Genomic DNA, 13,133 nt, shown 5'->3' with positions numbered 1-13,133 from the left:
CTGAAACTGCTCTGATCTAAACAACATAGGTTTCTGTAGCGAATGGGATCTGTCAGCTCTTATACGTCACCACATGTTGGTTGCACCCATCTTCAAACTGCAGATCAGAAGGGGAGGGAACAAGGGAACATGTGGACAGAGAGGAGGTGCTGAGTTAGAGAGCAGGAAGAGGGAGGGTTATCAGACACTAATTCAATCCTGGAACATGTGAGCCTGTGAGTTTTTCATTTAAAAATAGCACTGCTCAGCCTTTAAAGTTGTTAAATAAACTTAACATTTAAAAGACAATCTTTTTATGTAAATTAGTTTAAATGATCATTTTAGTCATTACAGGATATCAAATACTGCAGCTGAACTAAGAAATTGTTGTAGAAAAAAGCAATAAAAGGTCGTTCCCCCTCTGTCCCCTCCTGGTCACCTGTGCCTCAATTTTATGAGATGAGATGGATCAGCTCAGTGAAGATCTTCTCACTGTGCTCACTGTTTTATCAGCAGACTGATTTTATTCCACAACCTAGACATCCACATTACTCACACTCTCATAACACATACATATAGGGCCTTGGGATCGGGCATGTTATACGGTGTCCAGAGGACAGTCTTTGTATTCAACCTCACCTCTGGCGCCGGTGCCCACCTCTCAGTTTTAAATGCATGTAGACATTGAGGGTTCTCAGGAGGGGCCGTGCTGTACAGTACATGTACAGTGTCCATTTGTGTCTGTATCCAGGTTGGATGAGCGCCGAGTATTTGTATATGTGTGCATGAGGGTGGGAATGCATGTTTGGGTCTGTGTGTGCCTAGTCTTAGACTCCACCCCCTTGGAACATCTCAGGCCCTCCAAGGTATGGAGGCCTATTTCCCCTCACCACACTCCCTGGTTGATGAACTCAGACATCGGTGCATACTTGGTGTCCAAGGCTGGGCGCTCAGGTCTGTACCAGCTCACTGCTGGTACGGCTGCTTGGTGGGGCCTGGTGCCTGTGGCTCGGTCGGGCCCCTTGCGGGGGCGATTCACTCTGGCACAGCTGACTGCCGGCAGAGCCCGCGTGTACGTCACTGCAGCCCCCTCTGGCTTCTGCTCTGTGGCTGTTGGGTGACCCCTCATCTGGGGTTCTCCTCAGCTCTTCCCAGGAAGGTGGCACGGTTGCCCCTCCGGTGGTCCTCTTTGGGCGCTCGCACTCTGGGGGCCTCTGGATGTCTGGGGCCTGGATCTCCTCCATGCCTGCTTCATGCCCTGGGGGACGGGGCTATGGCTCCCCACACCTTCTAGCAGATCGTTACATGGAGAAGCCTTTTGAATAGACGAGCACTCATCCACACAGGTGTTCACACACACAAGCTACACCTTTCTTGGCTGCTACCTCAAACCACATTGTGCGATGTCAATCTTGCGTGCTGCACAATCACATTCAGTATTTAATATTTACTGTTATTTACACTTAGCTAGATTATTGCAATGGTGTTGTGTTATTATGTTGCTCTCTTTTTTGCTTGTTTTCTCTTATTTTCTTCTCTCAACAGGTGACCTGGGAGATATTTTTTAAGTGCCCTTTCTCACTGTCCCTCTTCCCCTTTTCTTTCTTTCTTTCTTTCTTTCTTTCTTTCTTTCTTTCTTTCTTTCTTTCTTTCTTTCTTTCTTTCTTTCTTTCTTTCTTTCTTATCCCCCAGTCATGTCTGTCCTATCTGTAACAGCTGAAAATAAATTAAAATAAATAAATAATAACAAAGGTTGATCAAATAGACCAATATGGCAAGGCCGTGATGGTCCATTTGGTAAATTAAGTTAGTTGGGCATCTTTTTTGGCCTTCAGACAATAATTCTGATGGCTAAAAAACAAGAAAGAAAGAAAGAAAGAAAGAAAGAAAGAAAGAAAGAAAGAAAGAAAGAAAGAAAGAAAGAAAGAAAGAGAAAAAAGTAATAAAAATGTCTCTAAAACATCTTTTAAGATGAATCTTTTTATGATTGAGTAAAAAAAAAAAATGCTAAAATTAGAGTGCAGTGTTGAGTAAAATGGTTTTATTAAAATTTAATTGACCCTTTGAAATTATTTGTTGGAAGTCTTAAATCCCACTGAACAGGGGAAGAGAAAGAGACAGAGACACAAAGATAGCAACACAGAGGTAAATAAACATGGAGACAAGACACTGAGAATAAGACAGAAGGGGAAATGCCCAAAGTCTCATATCTCTGACAAGTTAAGTCACTTTTATTCATAAAAAAACCCAGAACTTAAATATAATTATAAACCACACATAAACATAATCATACACTCAACAAAAATATAAACGCAACACCTTTGTTTCTGCTCCGATTTGACATGGGATGGACACAAAGACCTAAAAGTCACTCCAGATACACAATATTACCATCCCTCCCAAACATTGTTCACAAATCAGTCTAAATGTGTGATAGTGAGCACTTCTGCTTTGCTGAGATAATCCATCCCACCTCACAGGTGTGCCACATCAAGATGCTGATCTGACATCATGAGTAGCGCACAGGTGTACCTCAGACTGCCCACAACAAAAGGCCACCCTGGAATGTGCAGTTTTTTGCTTTATTGGGGGTCTGGGGACTCAGAACCGGTCAGTATCTGGTGTGACCACCATTTGCCTCATGCAGTGCAACACATCGTCTTCGCATGGAGTCTATCAGATTGTCAATTGTGGCCTGTGGAATGTTGGTCCACTCCTCTTCAATGGCTGTGCGAGGTTGTTGGATATTAGTGGGAACTGGTACACGCTGTCGTATACGCCGGTCAAGCACATCCAGAACATGCTCAATGGGTGACATGTCCGGTGAGTATGCTGGCCATGCAAGAACTGGGACATTCTCAGCTTCCAAGAACTGTGTACAGATCCTTGCAACATGGGGCCGTGCATTATCTTGCTGGAACATGAGGTGACCTCTGACACCTCAGACACTTCACACCTCCTCTATTCACCCTGCTCACTCCCCCCCACCCCCAACAACAGCATCCAATACACACTCAACACAAGGCTCCAGCCTGTCTCTCTCAACCACCCAGGTTAGGAGGGAACTGAGGAGGATTAATGGCAAGAAGGCAGCGGGCCCGGATGGCATCAGCTCGAGGGTCGTCAGGTCCTGCGCGGACCAACTGTGTGGGGTGATGGAGCACCTCTTCAACCTGAGCCTGAGGTTGGGAAGAGTCCCACAGCTCTGGAAAACCTCCTGTGTTGTACCAGTGCCAAAGACTTCACGCCCCAAGGACCTCAACAGCTACAGGCCGGTGGCTCTGACATCCCACCTGATGAAGACCCTGGAGCGGTTGGTCCTGGCTCAGCTTCGGCGCCTAACAAGCTCATCACTGGACCCACTTCAGTTTGCCTACCAGCCTGGCATTGGAGCGGATGATGCCGTCATTCACCTCCTACATCGTTCCCTCGCTCACCTGGAGACCGCTGGAAGCACTGTGAGAATCATGTTCTTTGATTTCTCCAGTGCCTTCAACACCATTCTTCCCTCGGTTCTGAAGGACAAGCTGGAGAACTCTGGAGTGGACCATCACCTCACTACCTGGATTTTGGACTACCTCACCGACCGACCACAGTATGTGAGGACTCAGGGCTGTGTGTCGGACAGGGTCGTCTGCAGTACGGGGGCCCCACAGGGAACGGTTCTGGCTCCGTTCCTCTTCACCATCTACACTGCAGACTTCTCCCACAATTCCACCCAGTGCTTCCTGCAGAAGTTCTCTGATGACTCTGCAATAGTCGGCCTCATCACTGATGGGGACGACAAGGAGTACAGAGGACTGACTCAAGACTTTGTGGACTGGTGCCAGCTGAACTACCTCCAGATCAATGCCAGTAAAACCAAGGAGCTGGTGGTAGACTTCCGCAGGCACAAGCATTCTCCACTGCAACCACTGAACATCCAGGGTATGGACATTGAGGCTGTGGACAGCTACAGGTACCTTGGTGTTCATCTGAACAACAGACTGGACTGAACTCATAACTCAGACGCCCTCTACAGGAAAGGGCAGAGCAGGCTGTACCTGCTGCGGAGACTCAGGTCGTTTGGGGTGGAGGGCCCACTCCTGAAGACCTTCTATGACTCTGTGGTGGCTTCTGCTATCTTTTATGGTGTGGTCTGCTGGGGCGGCAGCATCTCTGCTGGGGACAGGAAGAGACTGAACAGGGTGATCCGAAGGGCCAGCTCTGTTCTAGGATGCCCTCTGGACCCAGTGGAGGTGGTGAGTGACAGGAGAACGGCGGCTAAGCTGTCATCCCTGTTGGACAACATCTCCCACCCCATGCAGCAGACTGTGACAGCACTGAGCAGCTCCTTCAGTGGGAGACTGCGGCACCCACGGTGTGGGACGGAGAGATTTCGCAGGTCTTTCCTCCCCACTGCTGTCAGACTCCACAACAAAGACTTTAACTGAACAAACACACACATCCACACATGTGCAATAACACTAAGTGCAATAATCTTTTCTGGCATCGTTGTATTTTTACTCAGTTGTATATAGCATTCGTATTCTATTTTTATCTTATTGTATATTTTTATTCTATTTTATTCTACTGTATATAGTATATTATTTTATTCTATTCTGTACAGCTGTGTACTGTATTTATTCTTATTGTATTCAAATTTTTGCGTCATAACTTTTGCACTGTCCACTTCCTGCTGTGACAAAACAAATTTCCCACGTGTGGGACTAATAAAGGTTATCTTATCTTATCTTATCTTATGTTCATGGATGTATGGCACAACAATGGGCCTCAGGATCTCATCACGGTATCTCTGTGCATTCAGAATGCCATCAATGAAATGCACCCGTGTTCTTCGTCCATAACAGATGCCTGCCCATACCATAACCCCACCACCACCATGGGCCACTCGATCCACAACATTGACATCAGCAAAGCGCTCACCCACACGACGCCACACACGCTGTCTGCCATCTGCCCTGAACAATGTGAACCGAGATTCATCCGTGAAGAGAACACCTCTCCAACGTGCCAGACGCCATCGAATGTGAGCATTTGCCCACACAAGTCTGTTGCGGCGACGAGCTGGAGTCAGGTCAAGACCCCGATGAGGACGGCGAGCATGCAGTTGAGCCTCCCTGAGACGGTTTCTGACAGTTTGTGCAGAAATTGTTTGGTTATGCACACCAATTGTTCCAGCAGCTGTCTGAGTGGCTGGTCTCAGACGATCTTGGAGGTGAACCTGCTGGATGTGGAGGTCCTGGGCTGGTGTGGTTACACGTGGTCTGCGGTTGTGAGGCCGGTTGGATGTGCTGCCATATTCTCTGAAACGCCTGTGGAGACGGCTTATGGTTGAGGGATGAACATTCAATGCACGGGCAACAGATCTGGTTGACATTCCTGCTGTCAGCATGCCAATTGCACGCTCCCTCAATGCATGTGGCATCTGTGGCATTTTGCTGTGAGATAAAACTGCACATTCCAGGGTGGCCTTTTGTTGTGGGCAGTCTGAGGTACACCTGTGCACTACTCATGATGTCAGATCAGCATCTTGATGTGGCACACCTGTGAGGTGGGATGGATTATCTCAGCAAAGCAGAAGTGCTCACTATCACACATTTAGACTGATTTGTGAACAATGTTTGGGAGGGATGGTAATATTGTGTATCTGGAGTGACTTTTAGGTCTTTATGTCCATCCCATGTCAAATCGGAGCAGGAACAAAGGTGTTGCGTTTATATTTTTGTTGAGTGTAGAACAATTAAAAGTAAAACATACCAAAAACACATCAAATGGAGAGTGAAGCAAATATTATTAATAACAACAAATGCACATATTAATAATATAAACCAAAATCCTTCAATAAAAAGGCTACAAACAGAAACAACAATTTGAAACAGCAATAAGAAAACAGTGAAAGTGACTACAGATATAGACCTTCCTAGGGAGGCCTGAAGTGCAAACATACCCTCTACACTCCCTTCATAAAACAGGGGACCATGATTACCACCATAGTTGGCCGGTCTGAAGGCACTGACCTCAACTTCCATACAATGTTTGAGCAGGACAACCAGGACAGACCCACAACATACAGAGCCTTAAGTGACCGCAGGCAAATCTCATCCACCCCACCACCACAGTGATGGGCAAGTCTCCCTGCCCACTGTACAAAATGTGCTTCACAGACGTTGTTTCATGTTGTAAAGATTGTGCCTTAAAAAAATAGCCACAAGAAGTTTTAAAGAAATCTTTATTTCACTTTTAAGACACATAACCAACACCAACATACGAATCAACAGGATGAGCACATGCTGAAATTCAGTCTTCATGAAAATCAAGATTAAATCACAAAATGTTTGGTCTCATGTGTGTTTCTTTCCAGCTTTGACTCTGTGGAGTAAAACCTCTCCACTAAACAAAAAAATAAAACATCTCAGCAACTTTTTTGTCACCTCCACAGCTCAACACGATACAAATATCACATCAAATGAATGTAAATACGTGTTTCATCTTCATTACAGGTTTTAATGGAATATGCAACAAACAGAATTAGGGCTGTGACATATCATATGATCTGCAATAATACTGGTATAAATGTTTACAAAAAAGTGTGTTTAGAGGAACATCATGTGTTTGCATTCACCCCAATGAGTCAACCCCAGTCATGTCTCACAGCCAGAGCCATATGTCGGGCTCCAGTCACAGTTTGGTAGCTGAATGTTCGCAAAATATGCAAGAAAACTTTTCCCACTGAAAGTGAAAAAAGCAAACCTGTTACAACACTTTAAGCAAAAACACACTTGAGTACAACCGGGCTGTGAAGGCACGTGAGCAGGAGATACTAGCAGCAGTGATGTGCGACCCAAAGGTAAACAAATGATTCAACCATGCATCACTGGAGCACTCGCGAGTTACATTTCATATAACAGCAAGAGCAGTCAGTGGATGGAAATTACTGATGTGCTACACGGTGGAAAAGCAGGAGGTTAAAAAGCTCGACCCAAGATGAAACAAACCAGGTAGAATTTCTTTTCCTTATATGACAGAATTGTGCAGGCTCCTTAAGCATTACAAGGTTATTTTGGATATTAAGCTAGAGTGTAAGCACTTGTAATACACTTTTCTTAAAACTTCCAGGAAAAACACCCCTGAGGATACTTATGTGCTCATATTTCATGTATGCCGTGTCACTAACATTGCACTATAATGTTGTTCATAGAGTATTTAAAGGTAGAATGGGAGGCAGAGCCTTCAGCTTTTAAGATTAGACTTAAAACTCTCCTTGTTGCAGATGGGGGTCCCTCCCTGAGCCTGGTTCTGCTGGAGGTTTCTTCCTGTTAAAAAGGAGTTTTTCCTTCCCACTGTCGCCAAAACGCTTGCTAATAGGGGGTCATATGACTGTTTGGGTTTTCTCTGTTTTCATTGTATTATTGTTGGGTCTTTACCTTACAATATCAAGCACCTTGAGGTGGCCACATTTTCACACTTTGAATTAGCTAAGCTGTCATCAGTGACAGCAGCTCACTGGAAGAGAAAGATGGAAAATCCATCATTTACTTACACATATAAATGCTGCTGCCTGCCGAGCTGATAAAATGTACATTATTTTTTTAAACGTAAGTTTCTTGAAATATTATTTTGAGGCTATATCTCCCACCCCCACATACAATAAACAATACAGAGAGTTTTTTAATGAAGGAGGTCATCTGATCTGCTCTGATCTGGCTTCTCAGTGGACTGCTTCATCTGACAGTTCTCCCACTTTTAACTAGTGTGAATCCTCATGTGTCTTTGTAACTGTATCCTCTGAATGAAGCTTTTCCCACAGGTGCTACATGAATGAGGCTTCTCACCTGTGTGAATTCTCATGTGAGTTTTCAAGTTTATCATCTGACTGAATCCCCTCCCACAGGTGCCGCAGGAGTGCAGCTTCTCGCCTGTGTGGCTTCTCTGGTGTCTCTCCAGTGTTGGTTTCTGACTGAAGCTTTTCCCGCAGGTGCTACAAGAATAAGGCTTCTCACCTGTGTGAACTGTCATGTGCTTTTTGAACGTTGATTGGTCTCTAAATTCTTTTCCGCAGATGCCACAAGAATACGGCTTCTCACCTGTGTGGATTCTCATGTGAGTTTTCAAGTTTATCATCAGGCTGAATCTTTTTCCGCAGGTGCTGCAAGAATGTGGCTTCTCACCTGTGTGAACCCTCATATGTCTCGTTAGTTTGGATCTGTACTCAAAGGTTTTTCCACAAATCTCACATTTCACAAACTTTTTACTTGTGTCAGTTTTACGCTGACTCTCTGACACAGGAAAGTTGTCTTGCTGATCTCTGCTCTCTGGTTCAGGAGAGCTGGAAGAAAGGAGATGTTCACTGTCCAGCTCTGGCTCACTTTCCTCATAAGTAGGAGCCACCATGAAGATAATAATGCCTTCAGTCTCCTGCTTCACTACAAGCTGATCTACGTCCTGACTGGTGCAAGGTTCCTCCTCTTCCTCTTTTATCTGTGGAAGCTCCGGATCCTCCTGGTCGAGGCTGAAGTTTCTCTCCTGGTCCCCAAAAACCAGTTCCTCCTCACATTCATGCTGTTGTGGGAAAGCTGAGGTGACAAATGGACAAAATTACTTGTCTTAGATAAATATAGAAGTATAACAAGAATGACTACTCGGCAGTGGTGTCTACAGCTGTCCATTTCCAACTCTACAACAGAGTTTAATCAAAATATCATCCGAAATATTTTGATTTGATTTTGATTTTATTGATTAGCATTCAAATTCAAATCTCAGTGAAAACAGTGAAAAAACAAACAAACAAACAGTGAAAACAGAACAAAAATCTACCATAAAGAAAGAAAGCATGAGACAAGGCTAATCAAAAGGTATTGGCTGAAGCATTTGCTTATTACGCCAACCCTTTTCACAAAATATCTTTTTGTATGCAGCTCCTGTACACAGGGCTTGAAGAAAATAATAAAACAAAGCAAAAACCAAACAAACAAACAAACAAACAAAAAAAAAAACAAAGAAAAAAAAAAAACTTTCCACCTTAGATAAGTAACTACATCAAAGCAAAAGAATCAAGAGGTTTTTTTTTTTTTTTTTTTTTTCTCCTTTCTCCTTTTGCTCTTTTCATTCTTGATTTATATATTTTTCTAATACTCTATTTTTAAACATATTTTTAAACAAGGAAAATGAACTACACCTTTTATCATCATATCATTTACCCAGACCTGGAAACTGTTAAAATAAGATTTCATGCACTCACTTCTAACACGTTAGTAAATTTCTATGCACCAATCACAGTTTGTCCACCAATTACTGTTGGAAAGATGTTTATGTAAATGATAAGACAAACATCAGACAGAAGGGGAAATTTAAAAGTAGGATTAAAATATGGGGATAAAAAGCAGCGAAGCTCTCAGAAAACCTCGACTAACAATCAGCTGAGTTTATTTAAACACTGGCCTTGAAGAACTCTGATGTGTTTCCAAAATATCTTTATTGAATGAATTAAAGTCATATTAATTTTTAGGTAAGACCATTACGGTTTTACATACCCCTGCTGTGTAAGTTCATTTCAGGTTTCCAGAGGTTATCCAGCTGTCTGAGCTGCTCTTCTTCAGTCCAGATGAGGCCTTCATCCTCCTGTTTGAGTACAATCTTTTCTACGTCATCGCTGATGCAGAGTTCCTCCTCTTCCTCTTTGATCTGTGGAGGATCTGGGCCCTCCTGGTCCAGACTGGAGTTCCTCTCCTGGTTGGAGACCTGCTGGTCATACAGGCCCTCCTCTTCCTCACACTTCATGTTAGGGGGAGATCTTGAGGAACAAAGGGTCACTGAGGAAAAAGGTTAATAATGTGATGACAGGAAAACACATCTGAGCAAATATAGTCCACTCTGAGCATGTCCTCATATGTGAGTGAAATTTAAACTGTACAAATGTGAACAATGAAAGTGTAAGTTACTCTCGAGCTCTGATACTCTTATTAGGAAAGTTCAGAGTACAAATCATTCAGGTAGCTGCTGCCAGCTTCACGCTGCAAGTAAATGTTTGTCATTGTTGTAGATTAAACTGAAAATCTCACAGTGCCATAGCAGATAAGTACCAGTCAGGTTTCACAGCCAGTCATTGCACAGAATCAACCCAACTAAAGTCATCAGTGATCTGAAGATTATTAGGGACTCAGAGTTTCAGTCTTAGTTCTATTTGATCTCATTGCTGCCTTTGATACTGTTGATCATGACATTTTAAATCAAAGGTTTCATCATTTAGTTGGTTTAACTGGACAGTTCTCAATTGGCTCTCGACCTTTGACCCAGTTAAACCTCTCAGGTCATCAGGTTCAGATCTGTTAACTGTTCCCAAAATCAGATGTAAGTGTGCTAAGAGTGTGTTCAGTTACTGTGCTCCTGTTCTTTGGAGCATGCAGCCATAGTTTGCCTGCTGTGGCTGCATTCAAAACTAACAACTATGTTTCCATGCTTTGTGAATAACACTGACATCTGTGAGATTTGAGCTGATTTAGTTCGAGTTAAGACTGTTTATTAGAACATTACAAAGTTATTTTAAAAACTTCATCATTTTCTTGAACCCAAATATAATTCAGTTGAAAAATATACATTTTAAAATGAGGTGAGGATGGTGGGGGAGGCACGATGGTCTTGTAGGGTTAGACCCTGATTAAGGGGTATTTTTGAAAGTAAAGCCCATCTCTCAAAGTCCCTGCCGGCCTGCCTCCACCTCGGGAAGTCTGTGGGTGCAGACGGAGGTGAGGAGCACCACAGGCGGCAGAGGACTGTCTGTAGCCCCGGAGTGAGGGTCAGAGAGCCGAAGCAGACAGCGAACTGTGGCACAGTGCAGAAAACAGAAGCTTTCCCTCCCTGCCTCCTTTATCTTAATCTTCTAAATAAATCTTCTATAAAGGCACTTTCTCTCGGTCTCAAGGTTTGTTTAATGCTAAAAGTTCACCGTAAAAAAGAGACGCACTTGTGTGATTAGCCGCTCCCTGATTTCAGTATGTTAGCCTACAAGCTGAGCTCTGATCAGGTCCTACATGAGTTGTATTCTTGTGTTAGTCCACTGAGACCATCGCAGTTTTACCTGTTATGCGTAACTTTATCTCGGGTTTCCGGCTGATATCCAGCAGTCTCTGCTGAAGGTTGATCTCATACTGGACGATCAGACGTTCTGTTAACCTCAGAGCAGATTTCTTCTGCAGCAGTCAGCCGGTCTCTCCACTATTGCGTCAAACCCTGAAATGTTTCTCAGTCGTAGCACAAAAATAAACTCTTCCAGCTAACAGTCCATCACACATGAAGCTAGCATCCATCAGAGCCTGTGAGCAGCACGAAGCAGCGCCCCACTTCAGCAGCTGGATCCATAGGCCGTGAAGGCCGAACCGAGCGGCTTTAAATGGGACGGTCTCGCTTACGTCGCGCTGCGCCTGTTGCCTAGCAACCGCCACAGAAGCGATTCATTGGTATCCGAGGCCGAGAGACGTTCACGGACAGGTACAAGGTCGTTAAGCTGGTTCCTGGAGCCAACAGCAATGTTAACACCGACGACATGTAAATTGTATGTTACACTTGGGAAAAAATGTATCAAAAGTGGAAATAAAATATTTCTTTATTCATTTGCATTTCATTTATCCCTTTAACTCTATTACTTCTCTGAGACAAATATTTGTCTTTGAATATACTGCACCAACTACAATCCTCTGAAACCTTTATGCTTGTATTTAACAGTGGAAATACAAACTCAGCATTCATAACAGGAGTTCTAGAATAACACATGAAAACTTAACTAAAATATGTTTAAACAGAACTTGAAAACTGAGAAACTTACAGAACTGAAGGAAACAGACTGTAGACCACGATGTACCATTTTATGAGATGTTTACTGGTCATGTTAAACCGTGGTGATTGCTGATACTGTGTCCCTGCTGTTTGTTCTCATCAATAGTCCTCTTCTGTTTTTAACAGAAGCTGAGGGAAATCTTGCTACAGTGTTGAATGATACAGCTCCAAACTAAATAAGTGACTAACTAATGATGCTTTGATCCAATTTACCAGGATCTATGACACAGTGCACTTTATGATAAAGGCTTTATTCAGCCTAAAAACATGGCAGAATGTAAAACAGTGCACAACCTGAGCTGAGGTGCTTTAACCTCCTCTACATCCTTGTTAGCAGGATGAAGGCGCCCTCTTGTGTTGTGCATCAGTTTCAGATTTCACTTGTTAACCTGCAGGAAGACAAAACTTCACTGAGCCTTCAGCAGCTTCAACATCATCAGTAAAGACAGATTTAAATATGTGTAACATCACACTGTGTCAGTTTGTTCACAGGAGTCACAACCTGTAACACTGATGCAGCATTCAATGACCATGGAAAGATGGGAGAGAAGAGTTTTCAGTTTACAAATTTCCTAAAACATATCAGAGTTGGAAACTGTGGAGCAACTTTACTTGTGATGGTGTGATGCATCAAGAAATGTCTTCAATCAGACAGTAAAACAACACTAATTTCTGTGTAACGTAAAGCTGTTTTAGTGAAGAAAGCTGAATCTTCTGCTCTAACATTGAACTCTGAACCCATGGTTTTCGCAGATTAGTTTGACATTTTCTTTGTCAGATTTGAGTGAGAGTGAGTGAGAAAAAAAGAGTGTTCAACATTTGATTCATAAGAAAAATGTGTTCCAACATCTAAAATAACATTTAACATAACAAATGATCTGCTCATTGATTACAATCTCTATTTGTCTCGCTAAACAGATAAATGGGTCATGTATGAGTATTTAAAGCGCCCAAAAACAATTTTCCACATCAAAGGAAGCAGCTTAAGAGGATTAAATTCTATTGTCACGCTTAAATTCATGCAATACTTTTCTGCATTTTAAAGACAATATGGAGTACACAATATGAGACCAGTGTCACCCCAAATGTAACTACAAACTCTAAAATCTGGTGGACAGGTGATAACCAAATGTAGAAAATATGCACCCCTAAATGTTTTTAATGACTAGAGAGGAATATACCAAGTGTCAGATTATTTGCAGTTAGACAGTACGACAAAAAAAAAAAAATCTAATTTAGTTAATCTGCCTCCCAATATTCCTAAGGACATGATACAACTGACCAGTGTCAGTAAAATTCAGAAAAAGAGAAATGATTTCACA

The 13,133-nt window shown here is 43.0% G+C and overlaps 1 protein-coding gene across 3 annotated transcripts; it reads right to left on the bottom strand.

Moving 5' to 3' along the window:
- Positions 1-37: 37 nt before the first annotated feature.
- Positions 38-11,387, bottom strand: LOC146686993 (uncharacterized). Of its 3 annotated transcripts, none has more exons than XM_085437993.1 (4): positions 11,057-11,387; positions 9,513-9,791; positions 7,815-8,555; positions 38-97 (listed from the first exon to the last, which is right to left on the bottom strand). In XM_085437993.1, exons 2-4 carry the CDS (start codon positions 9,757-9,759, stop codon positions 93-95), a joined length of 993 nt encoding a protein of 330 aa, XP_085294119.1. In that variant the 5' UTR covers positions 9,760-9,791; positions 11,057-11,387; the 3' UTR covers positions 38-92. The 3 variants fall into 3 exon arrangements, with proteins under 3 accessions (XP_085294119.1, XP_085294120.1, XP_085294118.1); XM_085437994.1 differs by lacking the exon at positions 38-97 and adding an exon at positions 6,195-7,785 and having other exon boundaries at positions 8,067-8,555; positions 11,057-11,383; XM_085437992.1 differs by lacking the exon at positions 38-97 and having other exon boundaries at positions 6,195-8,555.
- Positions 11,388-13,133: the final 1,746 nt, after the last annotated feature.

The sequence above is a fragment of the Copadichromis virginalis genome, linkage group LG18, assembly GCF_057382275.1.
Source record: "Copadichromis virginalis isolate Kocher_CV1m ecotype Utaka linkage group LG18, C_Virginalis_male_GT1.1, whole genome shotgun sequence".
Lineage (NCBI taxonomy): Eukaryota > Metazoa > Chordata > Actinopteri > Cichliformes > Cichlidae > Copadichromis > Copadichromis virginalis.
This window is presented reverse-complemented; position numbering and strand designations above follow the sequence as displayed.